Raw genomic sequence first — 24,607 nt, 5'->3', positions numbered from 1 at the left:
GTCATCCACTCAGATTTAAGTGTGAATATTGTTTAAATGTGAACATACTTCTAAGGCAATAAGGAGTCTATTTAAGCTTAACTACCTCGTACTCATAAAATCCCATGATATGTGTCCATTATTATCCATTACACCTTTAACGGGTTAAATGTATACCCCGATATGTCATATCAACAGACAAGAGGATCTCTGTTATAAACACCTTGGAGAATAATGAATAGGGGATTGATCTTTAGTACCCTAATGTAACAGCTCATTTTTCAGTGATTTGGAAACGATGATTTCAGAATCTTATTTCTGATGATCGAGTCTGTAAATATTATTATTTAATATTTACGATGTTAGTATATAGTTTAATTAAAATTTGATCCACTAATTTTGTCATTTGGATAGTTAATTAAGGTACAAGAACTAAATTGTAAAAGTTAATTGCTATGAATTTTATTTAATTGAAGGACCAATCAAGCAATTGGACCTTCCTTATTATGTCAAACGATGGTGGGGTTTGGTTGGAAACCACTAAATTTGTTAAACACAATTAAGTTTTTAAGTCTTTTTCTTATAATTTTTATATTTTTGAGGTCTCGAGAGCTTGATTTAGCTATCCCGTGTACCAATTTGTAAAACTATTAAAGTTTTAAAAACTTTCCATTGTTGAATATTTTATGAAATTGGTGTTATTTTGTTACATTTTAAACTTAGAAATGAAAAGGGACTAGTTTATAAAGTTTAATTGTTAGTTTTTGAACATAAGGACTAAATCACATAAATTTCAAAATTGGTGTAACATTTCTATAATTATAGATAATAGAGGATTGTAAAAGATGAAATTGAGATTGGTTTCAAAATAGAGGTTTAAATTTGAAAGATATTGCAATTTTGATTTTAGGGACTAAATTGAATAAAATGCAAAACTTTAGGAAATTTCAAAAATGAAATTGAATTGACATATGCATATAATAGGATGTTATAAGATAATTGGAATTGATAAATTGAAATGAATTATCATATAGAATGAGATTTGAATGAATTGGAGGACAATCGAGGAAAAGGCAAAATTATGAATTAGTCCTCGACGTTTCGTTTGTTGCTATTTTTGCCAGGTAAGTTCATATGGAACTTACTATGTTATTTATGTTATGTTTGAATTATATTATAATGTCTCTTAGTTTAGACTAATCATAATATTAACGATTTTGACATCTAAAGGACTATATAAAGTATGAGAAACATAGTATTACAAGTGAGTATTTTGTATGAAATTGACGTGAAATGTTTATAGGATTGAGTGGTATATATATGATGATGGTACAAGGTTTGAAATGATACGAAAAAGGTAACAATGCCTATGTGAACTTAGTAAACGATTAGGATATGAATGACATGTCATTAAGGTCCAAATGGAAAAAAAAAAAGATAATTGTTCAATCGAAAAGAATGAAAATGGGTGTTTGATCAGGGATTAATACGATGGCTTGAGATCCAACATATGTTCTAGATTCTCTGAAGTTATTGTAAGCAACATCGAACCCTTGTCTAAAGCTAGTGTTAGTAGCTCGAATATGTCATCTCGTGTGAGCAAATTAGTCTCATTTATCCGAGTTAAATTTTCTATAGTTCTCCGGGCAAAAAATAGAAGTTAAAATGGAAGATAGATTGAATGAATTAATTACTTTTGAGTAAAATTATATGTGTAAGCAAATGGTTCATGATATGTTAATACATGGTATATGATGAATGTTAAAATAATGTTATGAGCTTTTATCTTATAAATGATCTAATCCTAAATGAAGTTGTTGATGTGTATATGAAAACAATAGGATGCCAATGGATTACCAAGCTTATTGCCAATATGTTTTAATACCTTAAATTGTGAATAAGTTAAGTAACTTCATTTAAACTTTAAGCATTCAAAATGCTTACCATTGTCTTCCTTTTCTTTGTAGATTGTTGGTTTGCAAAATGTGTCAGGTGAATCACCTCGAAGATTACACTATCCAACTATCTAATCGATAAACTTTTGGTTGTTTCAGTCCAGTTATGTGGCATGTACATAGGTGTTAATATATATGTGCTAACTTTGGATGATAGTTTGAATTGAACCTTAAATAATACTTGATTTTGGAAAGGCTAGTGCTCATGTGTATATGTGTTTGATTTGGTAAATTGTTGTGATTTTGAATTCCTCTCAAAGGGTATGTTTGAACTTGAAATGGTATGGTGAAATGATGGTATTTAATGGTTAAATGTATGATTGACTTAGTTTAAATTGTATAGGTAGAATTGGCATATGTTGAATGGTTGTTTTGGTGCCAAATTTTGGCATATTGGGTTGAATGATGCAAATTGATTGAAATATGATTATTTAGGTATGTTTTTGGATTAGTTTGGTGCGGGTATAAGTGTGCATTTATTCATTTATTATATAAGTTGTTGTTGGCTTGAAGTAGGTGGGGTGAGAAAAACTCGATTCGACTAAAAAAAGTTAAAATAAAATTCGAATTTCAAGTTAAATGAATTGAGTTATTTTAATTAATCGAATTATTCGAGTCAACTCAATTTTTTTCGAATTTTGAGTTCAAATCGGGTTTGGTTTTCGAATTCGAATAACTCGAATAATTCGAATACCAAACTATAATATTTTACATTTTTACCCCAAACTCCCAAACCTCTTTACTTTCCTCCAAAACTTTTACTCCCTCCCACTTTCCGATCAAAACTTTTACTCCCTCCCACTTTCCTATCAAAACTTTTATTCCCCCTCCATCCCACCCTCCCTTCTACCCCAAACCCATTTTCCTCCCCATTTTTTTTAATATCCCCCCCCCAAATTTTACTCATTCAACCCTCAAAACTTTTTTTTCCCCCCCAAAACTTTTACTCCCTCCCATCCCACCCCCCTTCTACCCCAAACCCATCCCCCTCCCCCCAATTTTTTTTAATATTCTCCCCCAAAATTTTACTCCCTCAACCCCTTAAACTTTTGCTTCTCATCTTTTACCCCAAATCAAAATTAAAATAATCCAAAAAATTCCTAAACCTAAATAGTAATAATTTTATTTATATCTAATATTTATATTATTAAATTAAATTTCATGTTTTGTACTATTTATATTATTGAATTGTTTAATCATATTAAATCTTTCTAAATTTTTGTTAAAATTGAATTATTGATGATGCTATAAAATATTCGTGTTAAAACTTTACGTTAGTATCCATTTCACATTTTATCTTTAAAATAAATTTTATTTAAAAATCACATTTTTTTAATTTAATATATTTTTAATTTCAAAATACATAGTAAAAAGAATCGAAGATAATTGAATCAACTAAGCAAGAAAATAAGCTAACCCGTATATAAAATATTAATAAATAAATTATGAGGGGGTGAAAATTAATAACAAATTTGATTACAATGGGCAAATTTGATTACGTTGGATGACAGTGATTACAAGGACTCAAAATCGTTTTTTTAATTTAACTCGAATAAATATATTCGATTCGATTCGAATTCCATCTCACTCAACTCGATTCGAGAAAATTTCAAATCGAGTTAAGATAATAAAATAGGATTCGTCAACTAAATTAACTCAAAATTTTTCACTCGATTCGATTCGATTCGATCGAACACTCACCCCTAGAAATAGGTATGAAAATGAAGATTTTTTTGGCAAACTTAATAGAAGGTATCAATACAATAGGGTTGGGTATCAATACTACAGAAATTTTATTGAATTTTCAAAACATCGAACCTCAAAACAATATTGATACCATCATAAAGTACCGATACTTTCCATAAAGTATTGATACTTTAGAACAAGCATTGATGCTTGTCATTTTTGATCAATTTCTCAAAACTTCAAAGTTAAAAATAGTATTGGTACTTATCAAGAGTATCGATACCTTTTCAAAAATTTAAAAAGTTTACATTTTGGTCCTATTTCGTGCTCGGGTTAACAAAAGAGCTTTCGTAAGCTCGATTAAGGCTCAAATTTATTTGTGTATCATAATATATATAGGTATTTATGATATGATTGAATATTGAATTTGTTACACCCTAAGTTTTCAAATCTGCATTTTTGGTCGTTGGCAAAGTGTGTATGGTAAGGGAATTGTGCATAAGCTAGTTTAAATCACCGAATTAGGCTAGTTATAGTATTGATGTATCTTCTTTTGTATTTTTCATTGTGTTTCACCATATTGTGGACTCTTAATTAGTATTTGGCGAGCACTGGCGTTTGGCGGACTCTTGTATTTGGCGAGTACTTCCGCTAGCGAACCTGCCAATTGCAAGTCCAATGTTACGATTGTAACATCCCTCAAATTTTCGGAGTTCGGAATAATGACAAATAAATGATAAACCAGCCAGAATTTGAGAAAGCCATAAAATAAGGATTATCGGTGTTATGAGACATTAAAGACAAGTATTGAAGGTTGTAATACCCGATTCTTTGCCCCGGGTACAAATTATAAACGGGCCCAAATGAAACTGCCCAACTACAACAAAATGGGGTCCAAACCAAAATAAAACACTGGCCCAATGTACGGTGGCCCAAAATTGCCGAAACCCTAGGGTTTCTAGTCCTCAACAGCGTCGCAACTCCAATCTTGGCCGAATCTCCATGGATTCACCTGCATAGCAAGAAAAATGAAATGGAAAGGGAATCAACAATATTTGTAAATCAAATCAAGAACAGATTTCTTTCCTTTTTAGATTTGTTTCATACTGCTATAAGAGGCCATTGAGCATACTGTAATAGAGATCCCGATTTGAAATCAATAAAAAAGGCACAATTTTTACAACACAAACAGCGAAACAAACGAAATCTAAGGTTGTTTTCTATTCTATTTTATTATTTATTTATTTTTTATATACTTTTATAAATCAGAATAAAGGAGGGAAACAACCTTTTCTCCTTGGAAACGCCGTACGACGGCCGAGGGAGTCACCCCCGAGGATCGGTGGCCGAAAATCGAAAGGTTTCGTGTTGTTTTGGAACCTCCTTGCTGGCGTTTTGAAGGATTTAAGCCCGAATTTGGGCATAAGGGTGTCGAGAAGGCTAAAAGGGAGATTTTCCCGGCCACCGCATACGGTGGTGCCGGCGCCGGAGATCGGCGGCCGGTACAGTGGCCGATGAAAGGCCGATGACTGACCGATCGGAGGCCGGTGCCGGAGGTTGAGAGCTTTTTTTGAAGGAATTCTTGTTTTTTTTTTGAAAGAACGGAGAAATGAATTTTTTTTTAAAACTTTGGTTTAAATAGCCGATTGAAAACGGCTTCGTATTGAGGAGAGGGTCCGTGCGTCGACTCGACCCGAACCCAGGGATCCGCGTGTTTTTCATGCGGAGGGACAAATTGCATTTTTGGCCCCTCCGCCTTTTAATGTATTTTCAATTAAGTTTTTTTTATTTTTTTAATTCGTTTTTTTAATTTATTTTAAACTCCAATTTAATCCTTTTGAACCGCGCCGTTTTAGAGGAGAAGGGAAAATTGCCCTTCCAACCCCTCTATGAAATTCTCGCGTTCAATTTAATCCTATAGATTTTATTTATTTGCAGATTTACCCTATATTGTTACTTATAATTCAATTTAGTCCCTTTTTCATATTTTCTTTAAAAGTCAATATTTTTTGATAAATGCAATTGTTTTTATCTTATCTTATAATTCTCATATGTAATTATTATTATTTTGTATAAATATGTTTTAAAAAAAACATGTATTATGTTTTATTTTGAAATTATTATTTTTCGCATACTTATATATATATACTTGTTTTATTTATTTAATTATTTTTGGTATTATTTATTTCAAACCTATATATACTTTTATGCATATTTGTATGCACTTTTGTTATCTATTTTAATTATTCGCTTATCAATTTATGTTTGCATATTGTTTATTATTATCTTGCCCATTTATTTGATATTTTGTATGTCATAATTATTTATTTATTCATTTATTCATACTATTTCTATGCTATTGTAATATTTATTATTGCATTGTATATTTAATGTAGCATCACATCATTTTTTTTACTTGATTTCAAACTTTCCAAAATTAAGATAAATGCTTGTATTTAGGATTTTCAAGGAAATTGAGCCCTAACGTATTGGGTTCCAATTTTTTTGAAAATCTAACAATTCAGGATTTCTCTTTAATCAAAAAATAAGAGCTCATTATTGGGAATTCAACACGTTGTGTCCTAACGTATTGGATGTGATGCATTGATTTCTCGAAATGAATTTTTTTTCTAAAAACAATAAAGGAAATATTCCGAGTTTGGGATTTTAAAGGAATTGTGCCCTAACGTATTGGGCCGCGATTTCTTAAATCTTGAATAAATGGATATTCTTTTATTTTTTTCATTATACGAGTATTCTGACCTAATTCATTTTGGAGGAAATTAGAATGTTGTACCCTAACGCATTGGGTGTGGCATTTTTGCTTCTCTGAATTGAGAAGGGTCTTAGTACGTAACGTTTTAAGTTTTTAAAGATTATATTTTTAAAATTTTTGACCTTAAGACACTAATTAATTAATTAGGTACCAATTTTGGGCGTTACGAGGGTGCTAATCCTTCCTCGTACGTAACTAACTCCCAGGCCCGTTTTTTTCTAATATTCGTAGACCAAAATCATTTTAGGTGATCCAATCACACCTCAATAAAAGATTGGTGGCGACTCCCAATTTTTCATTTTTTTTAAGTCGACAACCTAAAATTTTTGTTTTCAAAAAACGGTTTCGACAAAGGTGATAGGAAAAATGTACGTATTAAGAGAAATAAATCCGGGGTATTGACTAAATTGTAAAAGAGTGAAAAATATTGGGACTAAAGTGAAAAATTTTAAAGTTAAAATAGAATTGAAGGAAAAAGAAAGAGGGACTAGAGGAGGAAATTTACCAAAAGACAGTATGAATCATCCATGGAATTGTAGAAAAATAATGAGGTAAAAATGGTAAGTATTGGAAAGGATAATTATGGAGACTTAATGATTAAGGATTAAAATTAGTGGCAAAATATGATTGGAGGGTCAAATTGTAAATAATTAATTTAAAAGATATTTTGATTAGATTTTTATATAGAAAAGTTTAGAGAAATTGAGAGAAATGAAGGGAAAAGGGCTATAAATCACCCATCGCTCCATGTTTCTCACGTTACCCCCCATGGTTGTTAACTTAAGTTTTGTTTTTCTTTCAATTTAGTTTCTTTTACGATTTCTTAATCAATTAAGCTCCAACCTTCAAAATTTCTCCATAAGTACTAGATGAAATTAATAGAAAAGAGTAGTAGCTATATCAATTCCATAAGATAAGCATCCATGGTTGTCTTAGAGGAGAGAGAAAATAATAGATTGTAAAGAATTCAAGCAATTGGGGTAAGTACTTCAATATTTCTATTTTATTTAATTTAAACCAAGTATATAGTATACTAAATTGATCTAATTAATTATAAATCTTCAAATAATATGTATGAATTTAAATTAGTATATTGAAGTGGTAGGAAAATGATTAAATTATAAAGTGTACAAAAGTTTGTGTGAGAAATTGTATTGTGTTAGAAAGTTTAAAATGAAATGTTGAGTGTTAGTGAATTAGTTACAAAATGATTTTATAGTGAAATTATATTAGATGATGAATTCTCATGATGCTAAGGGTTAAATTGTAAAAGTTATGAAATTTATAATTGAAATAAGAAAAGTTATTTTAGGCTATATGTTAATGATAAGTGAGATATAAGGATTAAATTGGATGACAATTAAAAGTATAATGGTTATGTGTGACTAAATGAAAATTAATGCAAGGAATCTTGAAAAAGTAAATGTTAGCATCAAACAGTTTTCGACAGCAATAGTGGTTTTACTTTGAAAATTCACCAAAAAATTTAGAATTCGAATGAGAGGTTAAATAAAATATGGAAGTAAAGATAATTGACTCTAGTTTCACATAGAAGAAACGGTTATGAATAATTTATGTGACACAAGGTTAGAATGATAATTGTATATCGTGAGATGTAATAATTTATGTGACATAAGGTTAGAATGATTTCGGTTTCCTTATTCTAATTTTGAAAAATCATTATGAATTGTAAAAAAAAAGTTGAGGAGATGAAATTTATATGTAAAAAATTTTAATGAGTCTATTTTCAAGGGAAAAAAACAATATCTTAATATGAGACTTGTACTGAAAGATGATAGATTTTTAGTGAAGAAGGGTCAGTGTTGTCTAGCAGCAGAACAACGGAAGATTTAAAGAATAAAATGTATCAATTGGCTTAAATAAAAATTTCGAAAATTTTATGGTAGAAACTTCATCAAGTCTAGTTTCAAGAACAAAAGGTGGAAATTAATTTTGAATCTTGTAGGTCGAGATATAAATATTTTAGTGACTGTCACTCAATGGACAACTTTCACAAGAGTATGTGTGAGATTAGAGAAACCTTAATTAATGTCACACCTAGGCATGGTATGTTACGAGTCAAAGATTTAATAAATATATAAATAAACATTAAGAATGTGGATTGAAGTGGAAGAGGAGGAAAATATTTGGAGAATTATAATACTAAGAAATTGTTCCAAAGGATGGTTTTGTTAATCCATAAAGGAAGTGCAAATGTTTTATTAAAACACTAACTGACCGATGTAAAATGAATTAAGGAGACCTTAATTGACAAATTGATTATTAAATATTACTAATAATAATGATAGGTAAAGAGGATAAACTAATTTAAAGCAAGTCCTCTAAAGGACTGAATTGTAAAATGTTGATAATTGTGTTAATTTATCATAGTTGAAATTAATGGCATGATCATAAGGTTCAATTATAGAATATCATATGTTTAAGAATAAGTGGTTGGGTAACGATTTTTTTATAATAAATTTAGTATGTTTTAATCTTGAAAAGAAAAAAAGGGTAACATATGAAGGATTAAAGTGGTAAAATACTTTAAGGTAAGTATCGATACCTTATGTTATGTATCGATACATTGGGTATTTATTTTGAATTTTTTTTCAATTTTGAAGCTCAAAACGATATTGATACATTATAGGGTATTGATACCTAAGTTATCGTATCAATATCTTAGTGGTGGTATTGATACTTGGAGCCTGCTTGGTGTAAAATGTGATTCTAAAAATAATTTAATAGAAAAGTTCCATCCGGTGCAACCCGATATTGTTGTATTATGGAGATAACACATTAATAAGTTAAAAATATGATCAGACAAGGAATCGGATAAATGATTTAGCCAAGAATTCTCTGGCACTCAAATGTGACAATCTTATATTTGACTCAAAAGTCGAGTCAGGTATAAGTGTGTTTCAGTGATCTTGTTAGTTCGTTTTAGAACTTGTAGTAAGTGAGACACGTATTAGATGTGTTTCAAGTCTTAAGAGTTGTGTGTGCATTAATTATGATGAGGGATCCTACTTAGTGTGGGATACAAGTTAAATTATATATAGAGAGAGAGTAGAAGTTTAAAAAATGAGAGACTTTATTTTCCTTCTTTTTCTTCTTTGTTTTCTTTAAAGAAATTTAGAAGTGTTCTTCATTTTTGAAGGAGGAACCATATATTTTAGCTTGTTAAAAACCACCCTTTTCCAAGCTAGTTGCCGATAATCTCTTGAGTCCTTTAGTTTAATATAGGAAACAAATGGTAGTTGAAATCGGTTTCATAGGTTTCACGAGAAGTTTTAACATGAAGAAAACTTCCTTCTAAATTATTATTGCATGTTGTTGATTCTTCTGTTTTCATTAAAAATTCAGTTGTTTCTATACTTAATAGAAATGTTTAATTGTTTTTAGCTAAAGAAACGGGAGAAGACTCTAGTGCAAAAGGGAAAGAACCCGTGGAGTAGATAAAGCTTACCCAGAAGAATTTTGGTGAGTTCCTTTTCTCTTTTGTGTCTAATGAGTAAATGAATGAACTCAACTAAGTGTTGTTTATCCAGGTAAAATAGTTAAATTTCCAACTGTGGTTAATCTTGAATATAGTTTATTTCCAGAAGTAGGTTAGTCTCGTTGAATGAAGGTTATATTGCATGATAAAATACGGTTGGGTGACGTTGTATGTGTGTTTTTTTTTGTAATATCAAGGTACATAAACAAACTTAAATGAATGTGCATGTGTGATTGAAGTGGATATTCCTCGGTGCACAAGCTTTGTATCCAAAATGGTGGAAAGGGAGTAATTGAGGTAAATCGTGGATATGTGGTGGTATTAGGAGAAATGCACGAAGATATTGAAATGATATATGATTTGTCTTCGGTACAAAATGTTAATGCAAACTAAGATTGGTGAATGACCCCGGCTGTAACACCCCTCACCTATCTCCGTCACTGGTCGGACGAAGAATGTTACAACTTGTAATTGGACCCAATATGGAAGAGACTCGAGGTGCTCATAGGCCGAGTCGGGCCCAGAAAAAAATTTCGGCCCGCGTCCTAGGCCCGGGCCCGGCCTGGCCCGAAATATGGGCTTGAATTTTGGCCGGACCTACCGAGAAAAATTCTAAGCCAAGCCTGGCCTACCCACTTTTAAATAAATACAAAAAAATTTATTTTAAAAATAAAAAATTTTAAAAAAAGTATTTTAAAAATATTTTAAAATTTAAAAAATAAAAAATAAAAAAATATTTATTATATTCGGTAAGGGCCGCCCTGCAAAAAGTTGGTTCTGCCTGCCCATTTTCTAAACGGGCCTCGTTTTTTTGCCCAAGCCCATATTTCAGGCCTATATTTTTACCCAAACCCTCCTATATTTCGGGCGGGCCGCCCGGCCCATGAGCACCTCTAGAAGAGACCTAAAAGCCCCTTATATAATAAAGGGGGACGACAAACCCTAATATAATTAGCTAGGGTTGTCGCTCCCTACATCCTATTAGAACTAAGATTTTGTTTTTCCAGTTGAAATAAACTTCTCTAATTCAACAAGGGTTCTACTTTCTCTCCCTATAAATAGATGACACTGGTAGGGCTATTTACACAACTTTCAAATAAAGTTATTCGGCCCGAAATATAAAGATACTTTTATTATCTAAGAATTAAATATATTTTCTGGAATAATGATTCTGTCAGTTTCTATTTTGAAGAGAGAATTTTTGTTTTCACCCCAAAAGAAAAGAAAACTATTTCTAATTTTTGTGTTTGATTTGTTTTGTTCGAGCCCACACTCAAAGCAATTCGTGGTACGAGAATAGTGGAGAAGATCATTTGGTTGAAAGCCAAGAACAGCAAGGATCCATCTATCTAAGAACAGAGGTACAATTTCGGTCTAGGTTTATTACTATAAATATCACAAATTAGGTCGATTGTGTAAGAAAATTACTTTTGAACCGGATTTTTTCCAACAGGATATAGTTCTTGTGATTTGGTTTCAACCTACCTAATCCTCTATTCGAACTACAAGATATACCCCATTGTGATCATCTTTCTCTTGAAGAGTATACATAAACCCAATGATTAACCACCATGAGCTGCCCCCAACTGTCCATGTGCCAGACAATAAGAATTCAACAAGTCCATAATGAATTGATAAGGTAACAAGTGAAACCCACCGCCATCAAGTACAACGGGAGGTAGAATCTTGGCCTTCCCCCACCATAATGTGTCTTAAACACAGAGCTCAAGATATGCTTCCTTACAGGAACACTAAACTCATACTTAGGATGCTTTGTAAGGAGATCCCTGTATCTTAGCACCTTTCACATCTCTTGTTTCATTGTTGTACACTTTCCCACCAAGATCGTGAAAACGACGAAGAAAAGAAAATTTTTGAAACAATAAACAACTGAACAAGAATCGAGTAAGATTTTTGAAACGAAAAAATGGTCTCAGACAAAATAGAAGAATAATTTATAGACTTATCAGTACTTCTTTATAAACGCATTGTTTTGGGATTTTAGGCCACAATCATCAACATCTGAGCACTTACATAATGTCAGATGCTCCTTATCATGACTGTTACTCCTAAAAAAATGTTGCATTTATGACAACTATTCTTAAAATCTAATGTCGTTTCACTTTCTCTAGTATAACAGGGTTCTGATCAAACTATAGAGAATGTATCATAGAAGGTCACTTTATAACCTCATGCTTGACTAAGGAGGGGGTTATTGTTATATCTCTCCACTAAGCGAACACATGTCAGCACTAGAAGCATCATTGACCCTCGCATTAATTCCCCCTGAAATAACATCCTGATAGGCCTCTCAACCTTATTATCTTTAAGTATAACCATTGTTCTTGCTCAATGGAGTCATCCACTCGAACTTAAGTGTGGATATTGTCCTAATGTGAACAAACTTTCAAGATAATAAGGAGTCTATTTAAACTTAACTACCTCATACTAATAAAATCTCACAATATATGTCCATGGTTATCCATTATGCACTTAACGGGGCAAAATGTATATCTCGATACATCATACCAACGGACAAGAGGATCTCTCCTATAAATACCCTAGAGAATAATGAACAGGGGATTGATCTTTTAGCACCCTAAAGTTATTCTAAGAATTTGTCTTCTTGATCAACCTGTCCTTTTGTTCTTGTTCCGACTCTCAGCCTCTTCAAGTGAGTCGGCCACCATAACACCACCTTATCCTTCTCCCTTGTTGTATCGTGTATCGACATATTTTATATTATTATCACAAATTAAATAAAAAAATTGAATAATTAATGGTTTTAATTATTGTCAATTTTCAATCAACAATAAAGCTTTTAGTATAAATATGTAAGGTAATTGTTCACTTTTATCAAATAAATAAATATGTAAGGTAAGATAATAATTTTAGGCTTAATGACTTATTTGGCCTTCAAATTTTATTTTAAGAAAAATTATTTGAGCCATTCATTTAATTTTTCGCATTTTTTAACCCTTGAATTTACATTTTTTTTGTCAAATCACCCCAAAATAGATGAAAAAGTTAACTTTTTTATCCTTGTTGATGTGGCATACATGTGGATGACACGTCAGTAATTAATTAATTTTTTAAATTTTAAAAAATTAAAAATCATTAGAATAATTAAAAAGTATAAAAAATATTTTTTATATATTTTAAATTTTTAAAAAATTAATTAAATTCTAACATGTCATCCAGGTGGCACTCCACATAAATGCCACGTTAGCAAAGTTAACAAATGTCAATATTTCCATCAAGTTGAGGTGATTTGACAAAAAATGTAAGCTCAATGATTAAAAGTGATGAAATTTAAATAAAGGGCTAGAATATCTTTTTCTTTTTGTAATTATGCTTAATTTTTATCAAAATGAAGATGACAAGTATTTATATTCGAAATCAGATGAAAAAAATTGTAATTTATTTTTAGTTGGAATGACATTTTTTATTTAGTTGTGAATGGTAACTATGAAAAGAATTGGTTTATTTAAGTTCTTTTTACTACAAGTGAACAACAGAAATTTAGTTTTTTTTTTTTTGAAAAGTAATAGTTGTTACAGTTAAATCAAAACACCCCATTCTACCTACAGGCATTACAAATGCCCTACTTCTATTGCCCCTAATGGACGGTGTCCTCGGGAGACCCCAACCGTCAATAAACAAGATTTTATTCCTAATTAACAAAATAAAATTAGATCCCTAAAGACACAACCTTTTACCCTTCCCCCTACCCATTCTCCTCATTAGCAGAGAGGATTGGTTTCGAAATAGCAACGATGAATTCATTTCTTTTCATCCAATCCCATTTCCTAGTGAGCTCTTAATTTCTCCGGACTCAAAAAATTATCTTTCTTAAACTATTATCTTTGAAAACCCCTTATGTCCATTGTCACCAGTTGATCAATTTTCGTAGGAAACTTCCTCAACCCAATAGGTTGGAGTTTTAATTCTGCGATCTTATTCTGCCATCCTATGAGCTATACTGTTCGCCACTCTTGAGACATGCCGGAAGGATAAGTGTCCATATCTTGAAATTCTTGCTTTAATCTCCTTTATAATATTTGCAATTTCTGACGTATCCATATCACCTGCATTCAGTTTCTTTATGATCGTTAACGCATCTCCCTCAACTTTGATCTCTCGAAAGCCTAGATCCTTTGCAAAGTTGACAGCCTAAAGACCAACCCAAGCTTTGATGGTGGTGGGATCCTGAACATTTTCCCACTAGTAAACACTTGCTGCCATTACCAGTCCCTCAGAATTCCTTACAACAACTCCTCCTATACCCTTTTTTGATTGCTGCTGGTATGGTGCATCGAAATTTACTTTAAGAATCATTTCTTCTAGGGGAATCCATGTTTCTACTAAAAAAATTGGTTCATATACCCATCGTTCATGTTGCTACTAAAAAAAATTAGTGATTTATCAAAGTTCATTAACTAACCTGATATGCTCTCATATTCGTTCACTACTCTTTTCATTGTCGTTTTGCCTTCTACTGATGCCTCACCGAAAAGGAAACTGTCATCTGCAAAAAATAAGTGATTAATTGATATATTCCCTCTTCCTAATCTTGCTCCCTCGATCTTTCTATCCCTCTTGGCAATATTAAGTAACTTCGAGAAGCCCTCTGCGTAGATAATGAAAAGGTAATGACTTAGGGTGTGTCCTTGTCTTAGTCCTCTGGTGGCCTTAAAATTAATAACTTGAACACCATTTAACATTACTGGTAGGATACACTTTTTATACATCTCATAACTAGCGATATCCAGCTCTCACAAAATCAAAAAAAACCTCATCATATTTTCCACAAATTCTCATTAAACCCTATCATAGGTTTCGCTCATGTCTAGTTTTAGAGCAAATGGCCCTATCCCACCTCTTTTTTTCCTTTTGTACGAATGTAGAATTTCATAAGCCACCAGAATTTTGTCCGTTATTTGTCATCCAAGTACAAATGCTCCTTGTGCTTCATCAATACATAAATTAAGAACTTTTCTTAATCTGTTCACCACCATTTTTTATATGATCTTTTATATAACATTACATAAACTAATAAGTCTAAACTGTCCCATCTTCTTTGCCAGCTCCACTTTAGGAATAAGAACTATGTTGGTTTTGTTGATTCCGGCCATGTCTTTGCCATTATTTAACACTTCAAGGCAAAATTTTGTTACATCCTTTTCCACTATATGCTAAAATTTTTTATAGAACATAGCCAGATACCCATCCTTCCTAGAAGCCTTGTGAGGGGCCATCATCTTTATTGCTTTTATCACCTCCTCATCTTTGAATCTAGCCATTAAATCTTCGTTTATACTTGACATGATACATGGTTGGATTTTGACTCTTAGGTTCTCGCAATTTTGTATTGGTTTTGAGGCAAATAGCTCCTTGAAGTGATCTATTACCAAGTCAATCAACTCTTGTCCTCCTTTTAACCAGCTTCCATTATTATCTTCCAGTTCTACAATCGTATTTCGTCTTTTTCTGGTTGACGCATGTTTATGAAAGAAAGAAGTATTACGATCTCCCCTTCGGAGCCAATTCGCTCTTACTCGTTGTTCCCAATACATATCTTCTTGATCACCTTCTAAGTTTAATGCCAACTTGAATTTCATAATTTCTACTAGACTTTCTTCTTCTAGGCCATCCTCGTTTAATTCCTTTAACCTTAAGTCTAGATCTTTTTTCTTTTTGGTTCGGCTTTCTTTGGTATTCCTCACCCATTCCTTCAATTTTCTACTTAGTTTTTCCAGCTTTTCCAATAAATCTTTTTCATTCAATTTCCATCCTTGACTAATTTGGTCTTTAAAATTTCTTTCCAATACCCAAATCTGGGTTGAAACAGAAAGGAAATTCACCTCGTATTCTTTTACTCTCCATATTGTCGACTAAAACTGGACAATGGTCCGATATACTATGATTTAAATGTGAAACTGAATGCCCTGGGAATCGATCCCACCATGCTGGATTCGCAGCCCCTCTATCAAGTCTTTCCTGGATACTATAACTTTCCCCTTTCATTGACCTGAGAAACCCAGATCATATGACTCACAATCTTCTAATGCTTCTCTAAAAGCAGTTATTTGTCGTGCTTCTCTTAAACGGCCTCCTATTTTTTCAAACAAGTACATAACTTCATTGAAGTCTCCTAATACCAGCCAAGGTAGACCATTACTTTCCTTCAATTGTCTGAGCAAATTCCATGAGTCTTTTCGCAAATTTTGGAGATCCATAAAAACCAGTAAATCTCCAAACTTCAGGTCTATTTTCAACAACCACTTCCACATCAATATGAGCTTTAGAGAAACTTTTTAGGCTTATTGAAAGATCATCTTTCCATCCAAGCAATAGTCCACCCCTTGATCCTTCGGCTCCCACATCAATACCATTCACATATCTACACTTTCGTCTTATCTTTTCCATCATTCTTGAACTGACCTTTGTTTCTATAAGAAACAACAGCTGAGGCTGAATCTATCTCAAACTGTTCTTGAAACGTTTAATTTGCTTGTGGTTGCCCCAGACCCCGAGCGTTTCAACTTAGGGTTTTCATTGCGTCCGCGTCCGGTCGGCCTGCTCATTGGTGGCCGCCGATATCTCAATATTTGAATCTATGATCATTAAAGTGGTATTGTTGCTATTTCCCTCTTGTTGAATTCTTTGTCTTTTCTTTCCATCCTTATATTCCATTAGCCTATCTTCAAGACTTTCTAGTGCCTCCTTTGTTTTGTTCTTTTCAATAACTTCAACATTCTCATATCTTCTCCTAACACTTTCTACAACGCCTCTCCTAAAACCCTTAGGTGCAATAGTTCGTATTTCATTGTTTCTTTCAATGAGATCCTTCCTCGATTGTTCGCCTCCAACCGAGTTTTTTCCTCTATTATCCCCATTCGTTTTGACTCTCACCTCTTTCGGTTCCTTTCTCAACCATAGGCTCAACAATGGTTCTGCCCTTTTGGGTGGAGCTCTCAAAGTGATATCCCATCCAAACTCCGTCTATGTTGTCCCCGTCGTTAATCAGATTGGGCAAAAGCTTTCTCCACATAGAAAGCAAAATAACGATCGCTTCTCATAATTAATATTTTAACCATTATATTTAATTATCTACTCATGTAAATACATCTATAGTAAATTTAAAAATTTTATTTATTATTATATATAGAATATTTTTTATTGATATATTGTAAAGGTGCTAGTGTGACATCTTCTACAAGAGAATCTTCTCGATTGTTGGACAATGGCTGTATAAGTAGATCATTTTTCATTTAAAGTAGAATTTTAATTCTGATTTTAATTTAGTAGGACAATTTCATTTGTGCTCCTCCCAAATGATAAAAGCCAAAAAATAATTTTATTTATATCAAATAATACATGCAAATGAAATAATAATGTGGAAACTACTCTTAACAAAAAATTAAATCTAAAGAATCAACGCCGATCCAATAACCAAACTCGCCGTTAGAACAACGAACCCCACTTCGTAACCAGATTTTGAACCGGACTCATCATTAACCGCTGGACCCTCAGCACTCTCCGGCGACGAACCCACTGGAGTGGCCATCGGCGGGCTACTGGTCGATGGGAAAATCGCAGGACTCTCCGCCGGCGTCGCTGAACTAGAAGGAATATTGGCAGAAGACTCGGGAGTTCCAACCGGACCTTCCGCAACAGGTGGAGCCCCGACTGGAGTCATGGACGGAGGAGAACTTGCCGCTGGTGATGGAGTCGCTGGGGATTGAGCCGGGGGGCTAGAAGAAGCAGGCGGAGTGGCAGTAGGAGATTGAGAAGGTGTGGGCATAGCAGTGGGAGTTGTTGCAGGCGGGGGCGATGTTATCGATGGGGAACTCGCAGGAGTTGCCGACGGAGGTGATGATGAAGGAGATTTAGAAGGCGATGTGATTGGAGGACTTGAAGAAGTGGTGGGAGGTTTCGCCGGAGACACAGGAGTTGTCTTTGGCGATGGAGAAGGTGCATTATCGGCTTTTACTAGGATGCCAGTAACAGAAATAAAGAGAACACAAATAGAAACATTGACGAGTCTAATCATCTTTGCTTTCTAAATTCTTCTCTATTTGCTTTGATGGTTGATGATTTTCTGTTTTTAAAGATGGAAAAGGAGAAAGTGAGAAATTTATAAAAGTAGGCTTTCAGAATTTGAAAATGTTAAGTAACAAGTTAAAGGATTTGATTAGGATAATTACAGAAATTTTGACCGTTGGGAGTGTATTTCAAAAAGTTGTTTCTACTAAAATAGCCGTTAACTCTAATTTGGTCGCCTAGGGTACCAGAAAAGTAGACCCGATTCCAAAAATCTATAATTATTTATTTCATATTCATATATATTTTGAAATATTACCAAATGTCTATTAAAAAATAATAATTTATAGGGTAAACTACACAAATAGCCACTCTACTATAAAAAAATTTTCATTACATAGTTCAATCATTTTGATCACTCTTGTTAAAATCACAAAATGTCAAACTAACGCGTCACTACAAAAATTAGTATAATAATAAATTTAACTTTTAACATTTACACATTATATCGATTTAGTCATAATTTTAAAATTTTAAAAAATATATAAAAATACATAAATATTTTTAAAATATATAATAAATTTAAATTTTATATTAATATTAAATAAAATAAAAATCCCCACCACTGTCTCCGCCCCCCTCTCCAAAGTATATACATACTAAAAGTTTTAAGATACTTCCCTATACCCTCCTCAACGTATTCAACGAAAACAGGTGACAGAAAATCAACTTGTGAAACTGCTAGAGGTCAAATACGCAATATGACAACAGATATTTTATATTGCTCTACCAATGACCACTCATCCTCATGCCGCAACGGTTTACAATGTTTCTCCCTTAACAAAGAATTCACTCCGCATGAACCAGTTGGTATCCTTCAGTCATATTAAAAAAATAATATGGGTGGACTTAAAACGAGCCATATTTCGGGTTGGACCGAGCTTGGTTAAACACAAAAGTGTTACTATTATACATAGATCCGACCTAAATTCAATCCGGCCCAACCCTTAAACATCTCTAGTTGTAATTGAACTTAAAAATTAACGATATAAAATAAAAAAATAAGATATAAAAAATTATTTATATGTATGTTGATTGCGTTTTATGTAAAGAGTAGTTCACTCTATATCTCCTCGTATTGAGACTTCCTCCTTAAAATAAATTCCAGACTTGTTAACCTTACAATCACCTGAATCTCTTGTTAATACTCTATCATCAATGTGGTATCTATCATTTGAATCTCTTAGAATATTTTGATTTCTTAATTCAATTACATTAATTTTATTTAACTTCTTCAAAAATTATCAAAATGTGGATCTACAATTATTTGGTGGAAATATATAAAATTTAAAAGTAAATTGAGTTGTATAGAAAATTTGCAAATGTCACATTATTTAACCCAAATTAAGTAATTTATAAATAATAAAAATCATAAAATCATCACAGAAATATAATCCTAGTGTTTTATTCTTTTACCGGAAACCAAACTGCAACTAAAGTCTCTACGCTGCGGATCTCAAATCCAAGGGCCTAAAACTGCCTCTTCCTTCTTTTCACCGTACACGTGTTATTGAGATGACTAGTGGGCCCTATCATAACTAGCTTCTCTTAAAGCTTACACGTGTACCCTCTGATGACCTAACTGGGCCAACCCGATTTCGAGTAGGCTCAAATTTAAGAAACCCGAAATTACTATCAAATTCATAAGAATCATACACGTGTCGGTGATAGTGACAGAAGGGAAACTACTTCGGCCTACCCAAATTATTCGGAGGCCCACCTTTACCCAACCCACTACCCATCTGATGAAACCCAGTAGAACCATACACGTGTCCTTGATGCTGATGTACCATCATCCCATACACCCCACCACCACCACCACCACTAGCAGCAACAAGAGGCGCGTCTTTATCACGTGCAACCGTGGTCTTCTCCCCTTCCATCTCCCTAAACCGCTGCAAGTAAACCTTCAAGGGCTCAACGTAGTCTTCAAAGCCTAAGGTGGTCATGGCCCACAAGAGATCATCACCGTTAATGGTCTTCCTCTTCTCCTTTTGACACTTATCAGACGCTTCTCCGGTGATGAAGCTGATGAACTCCGATACACATTCCTGCACCGTTTCCTTAGCTTCCTTGGATATCTTGGCGTTAGCAGGCAAAGCCTTTTTCATGATCCTGCCAACGTTAGCAATAGGCAGGAACCTGTCCTGCTCTTTCGGGGAAAAAAGATGGTTATTGTTGCCTGCTGCGTTTGAAGCGTTGTTTTGAGCTCCTCCTGATTCACTGTCTGAATCCGCCATGGCTGGATCGTTTTTGGATGGTGAGCAAAGGTATATAATGGGTTTCTTTTTTTCTTTTTCTTTTTTTTTTTTTTGCAGTGATAAAGAGGAACTTGAGTTGAATATATATATATATACAATTATATATACTAGTAGTACTAGTACTAGGTTTTCAGTTTCCTCTCTTTTGGTAGGGTTTTTATGGTTGACAAAAGCGAAGCTTGTTTTAATGGAAGATGCTGAGGACCAAAGAAAGAATATATATATATATATATATATTCTTCAATTTTCCTTTTCCCGAAAGAACGCTTGACCTTATACAGATTTGGTACTGATAAAACTGTGAAAGGGAAAAGGTGAATATGGAAGTGTTATATATAGAGAATGTAAATAGAAAAAGAAAAATGGTAGTAAAAGGGTTTGAGGAATAAAAGAAATTTAATGTTAGTAATAATGATTATTTAAATTCAAGTGATATTGATGTATATTTTATATGATGAGATGTTTCAAGCTTATTTTAGATAGAAAAATATTACAGAAAGTCAGTCATCAAGTTCCAAATATAAAATGTTGATGTTTGAAAATAAACATCCAAATAAATAGGATAATTATTTTATTTATTATAAGATAAGATAAGATAATTATCCATGTATATTTTTAAATATCTAGTGTGTTTTAATTTTATATTATATTTATAAAAATTGGATATAGAATGCAAATTAGGTTTTAGTTGAAGTAAAGTTAAAACATTAAAGTTTATGGTGTAATTTGTATTTTTTCCACATTTTAAAATAATATTTATTACTTTATAAAAAATATTTTTATATAATTTATTAAGGATTTGGTTAATAGACAATACCAACTCAATCAAACTCTTAAATACCTATGATGCGAGTGAAAAATGGTATCATATAGCAAATATTTTTGTAAAATTATATACAAACTAACAAATTGGTATTTTTTATTAAAATTATAAAACTATAAAATATCCCTAAAATAATATTATTTTAATCATTATTCAACTGAATTGGTGTTTGGTAGACTCGTGACACCAACTCATCAATGGCTTAATATGTAATTCAAATAAATGATATATTTACTAAATTATGATGTGAGTAAAAACAATTGTGTAACAAATATATTTATTATATGTCTATATTACAAACCAAATTATGCTTTATTTGAAATGGTAAAGTTGAGCCTATTATATTCATAGTGATATTGATTCATAAAAATATGAAAAGATAAAAACACTCTTATAATAATATAATTTATATGGTAAAAAAAATAAAGTTTTTGGTAAATTCATAATTGAATTCACACTCGATTAACGAGTCACACTAATTCAATTAACCCTTTTATATTTACACTAGTATTTAAGTTTTTTACTAAGTTCGTATCACGAGTCACTCGGCACTAACTCGATTAGGAAAGTGAGTAAATGTCCTTCCATAACTATTATTTTAAACATACCATACACATTTGTTTTCGCGTGCGATAAGATTTTGAGTGTATATATAGTCGTGTATAAAAAGAAAAGGGATATACATATTATAGTATAGATGATAGATAGGTGGTTGTTGTGGCAGAGCTAGAATATTAATCTTGGGGGGAAAGTTAAAATTAGAAGTGTTGTGTATCAATCGATTTAGACATATTAACAATCGATTCAAAAGAAACAATATTCCAACATACCGCTCAATTTAAACATATAAAAAAATATATTCAAAAGAAGTAGTATTCCAACAGTTAAGACGAAATAGCTATCATTTGACTTGGTTAACCATTTTTTTATTCCGTTTTCACATGAATGCTCACTACTTCACAAGCTATCATTTGACATAATTTTAAACAAAGTTACCAAGGTTTTCTTCCTCCCCTTCACTTTGGTTGAAACTTACTATAATATTATCTAACTATTTTGTTTCATTTTTACATTTCTAACAACTTAGAAACCGTCTCCTAATCATTTTCCATAAAAAAAAACACACATTTCACTTAATTTTATAAGCTTCCAAGTTCCATCAATATCCTTTAATGGCAACTTTTAATATACTTGATAAAACAAAAACTATTGATACATATATGTAAAATAAGTTTCAAATATTCAAAATCGATGAAAAGTTTGAAGAAAACATACTTTATACTTCAAATTTAGAGGAAAAATGATAAATGATTTTTTCTTTCCTTGCTAAGCACCAATATGAAGAAGAAAGATAATAAAAGTTTCTTCATCTTTTCTTTAAATATATATTATATTACTTATAAAATATTATTATGTTAAGTAAACTATTAAATAAATAAATAATTATTATTATTTAACAAAAATATTATGAGTAATTTAGCTTCTTCAATAAAATTTTCTCTTTAATAAATTTTTAATATTATTTTAATCTTATAAAAATATTGGAGGGGCCTACTTGTAGTTTTGGGAGGGTGATAGTGTAAATTTACAAAGGACTAAGTTAGAAAAAAATAAACTTTGGGGGGCCATGGCCCCTGGGACTCAACGTGGCTCCGCCACTGGGTGGTTGGCTCTGGGTCGTTCTTTTCGGAGGATAAGTTTCCAGAGAGTATGGTTTGGAGCGTTGATCGAGTGACCCCAACGTGATTGGCGTGGAGTTTTCCTTTCCAATCAAAGCACTTTAAAGTAATTATGGGTATTGGAATAATTAGGTAAGTAATAAAGATAAGAGGGAAATTACAGAATTAGAATTAAGCAGAATAGTTAAAAGTCATTATTGTTTGTTGCAAGACGGTTAAAAAATATCTAAGATGACAACCAATTTATTATTAATTACAATTTTGAGTTTGACTTTTTGTCACCATTTTCACATATCTCAGATTCAGTTCACATTTAGAAAATGGCATAATGACTTCTTTGGCCCTTCAACGTTACAAAAAAGTCATTTTAGTCCTCCATTTAAATTTTTATTTCTTTTACTCCTTGAACTTGTATTTTTTGTCAATTGTAACTTTGTTGATGTGGCGGATTGCCACATGAATTTAATTAAAATTTAAAATTTTTAGTATAATTTTTTGAATTTTTTAAAATCTTAAGAAATAATTAAATGATGACGTGTCATCCATGTGGCAACCATGTTCATGCCATGTCAACAAAGTTAAAAACATCAGCTTTTTTTTTTATTCATTTTGGGGTAATTTGACAAAATTTAAGGGCTAAAAGAGGCGAAAAATCAAATGGAGGACTAAAATGACTTTTTATGTAAAGCTGAAAGGTCAAAAAAGTCATTATACCTTAAAGAATAAAATGGTAAATTTATAGATACTTAAGAGTAATATTTCATATTCTAGTTAGTTATTCACAATAACATTGTATTAAAGTGTCAAATGTTGAGATATTATGATATAAGAACTATAATTTGTTAAAAGTCATGAGAATAATAAAATAATATGTTAAACAAACCTCTATACCATTAATAATAAATGATATTGTATTGTATTGATGAAAAAGGACTTTATAATATAATAATCTAATGAGGACAGTTGGTGTTCTTGTTTTGATTTGGGTACAAGGACAGTTGTTTATTAAGTATGCCTTTCAAACAATACCTCATTTCATGTACTCAAAGGAGTTTATTTCCTTTTATTTTAAACCCATTTCATAAATAATGTTTTAAGCCTAGAATGAGTAATACAAACTTCAGTTCATAACAAGTATATTTTATTAGGGTAAATTAGTGACTCAATTATAATTTTTTTATTTTATTTTAGACACATGAAATAAAAATTTTATAAGTTAGTCATTTACGTTACGTAGTTCGATTATTTTGGTCACTTTTGTTAAAATCACAAGCGGTAAATTGATGTGACAATTAAAAAATCGATATAATAACAAATTTAGCCCTCAACTTTTACATATTATATCAATTTAGTCATAATTTTAAAATTAACCTCAAAATTTATAAATATTCTCAATTTGATCCTAATACTAAAAAATTCAAAGAAATATATAAAAAATACATAAATATTTTTTTAAAAATATAATAATAAATTTAAATTTTATACTAATATTATATTTAAAAAAATCCCCCATCCCATCCCTCTCCCTTTCCCCACCACTATCCCTGTCCTCCCCTCCACCGTCCCTTTCCCCACCCCTTCTCCTTCAAGAGAGACAATGGTGGAGGAGGGAGAGGGACGGAGGATGGTGGTGGGGGAGAGAAAATTTTATTTTATTTAATATTAAATTATTAATATAAAATTTAAATTTAGATTTATTATTATATTTTTAAAAATATTATGTATCTATATATATATTTTAATTTTTTAGAATTAGGATTAAATTGAGAATATTTGTAGATTTTGAGGGCTAATTTTTCAAAATTATGACTAAATCGATATAATATGTAAAAGTTGAGGGCTA

At 31.8% G+C, this 24,607-nt stretch overlaps 2 protein-coding genes across 2 annotated transcripts; both read right to left on the bottom strand.

Annotated features, from left to right (window-relative positions):
• Positions 1-17,233: 17,233 nt before the first annotated feature.
• On the bottom strand, positions 17,234-18,044 carry LOC105781780 (proline-rich receptor-like protein kinase PERK8). Its single transcript, XM_012606311.2, has one exon. It carries the CDS (start codon positions 17,949-17,951, stop codon positions 17,325-17,327), a length of 627 nt encoding a protein of 208 aa, XP_012461765.1. The 5' UTR covers positions 17,952-18,044; the 3' UTR covers positions 17,234-17,324.
• Positions 18,045-19,331: 1,287 nt separating this feature from the next.
• Positions 19,332-20,512, bottom strand: LOC105781791 (nuclear transcription factor Y subunit B-3). The gene has a single exon (XM_012606321.2). The coding sequence runs from the start codon at positions 20,239-20,241 to the stop codon at positions 19,687-19,689; it is 555 nt and encodes a 184-aa protein (XP_012461775.1). The 5' UTR covers positions 20,242-20,512; the 3' UTR covers positions 19,332-19,686.
• Between the last annotated feature and the right edge of the window lie 4,095 nt (positions 20,513-24,607).

Source organism: Gossypium raimondii, chromosome 1 (genome assembly GCF_025698545.1).
Source record: "Gossypium raimondii isolate GPD5lz chromosome 1, ASM2569854v1, whole genome shotgun sequence".
Classification (NCBI taxonomy): Eukaryota; Viridiplantae; Streptophyta; class Magnoliopsida; order Malvales; family Malvaceae; genus Gossypium; species Gossypium raimondii.
The sequence above is the reverse complement of the archived record's forward strand: the minus strand, read 5'-3'. Positions and strand labels throughout refer to the sequence as shown.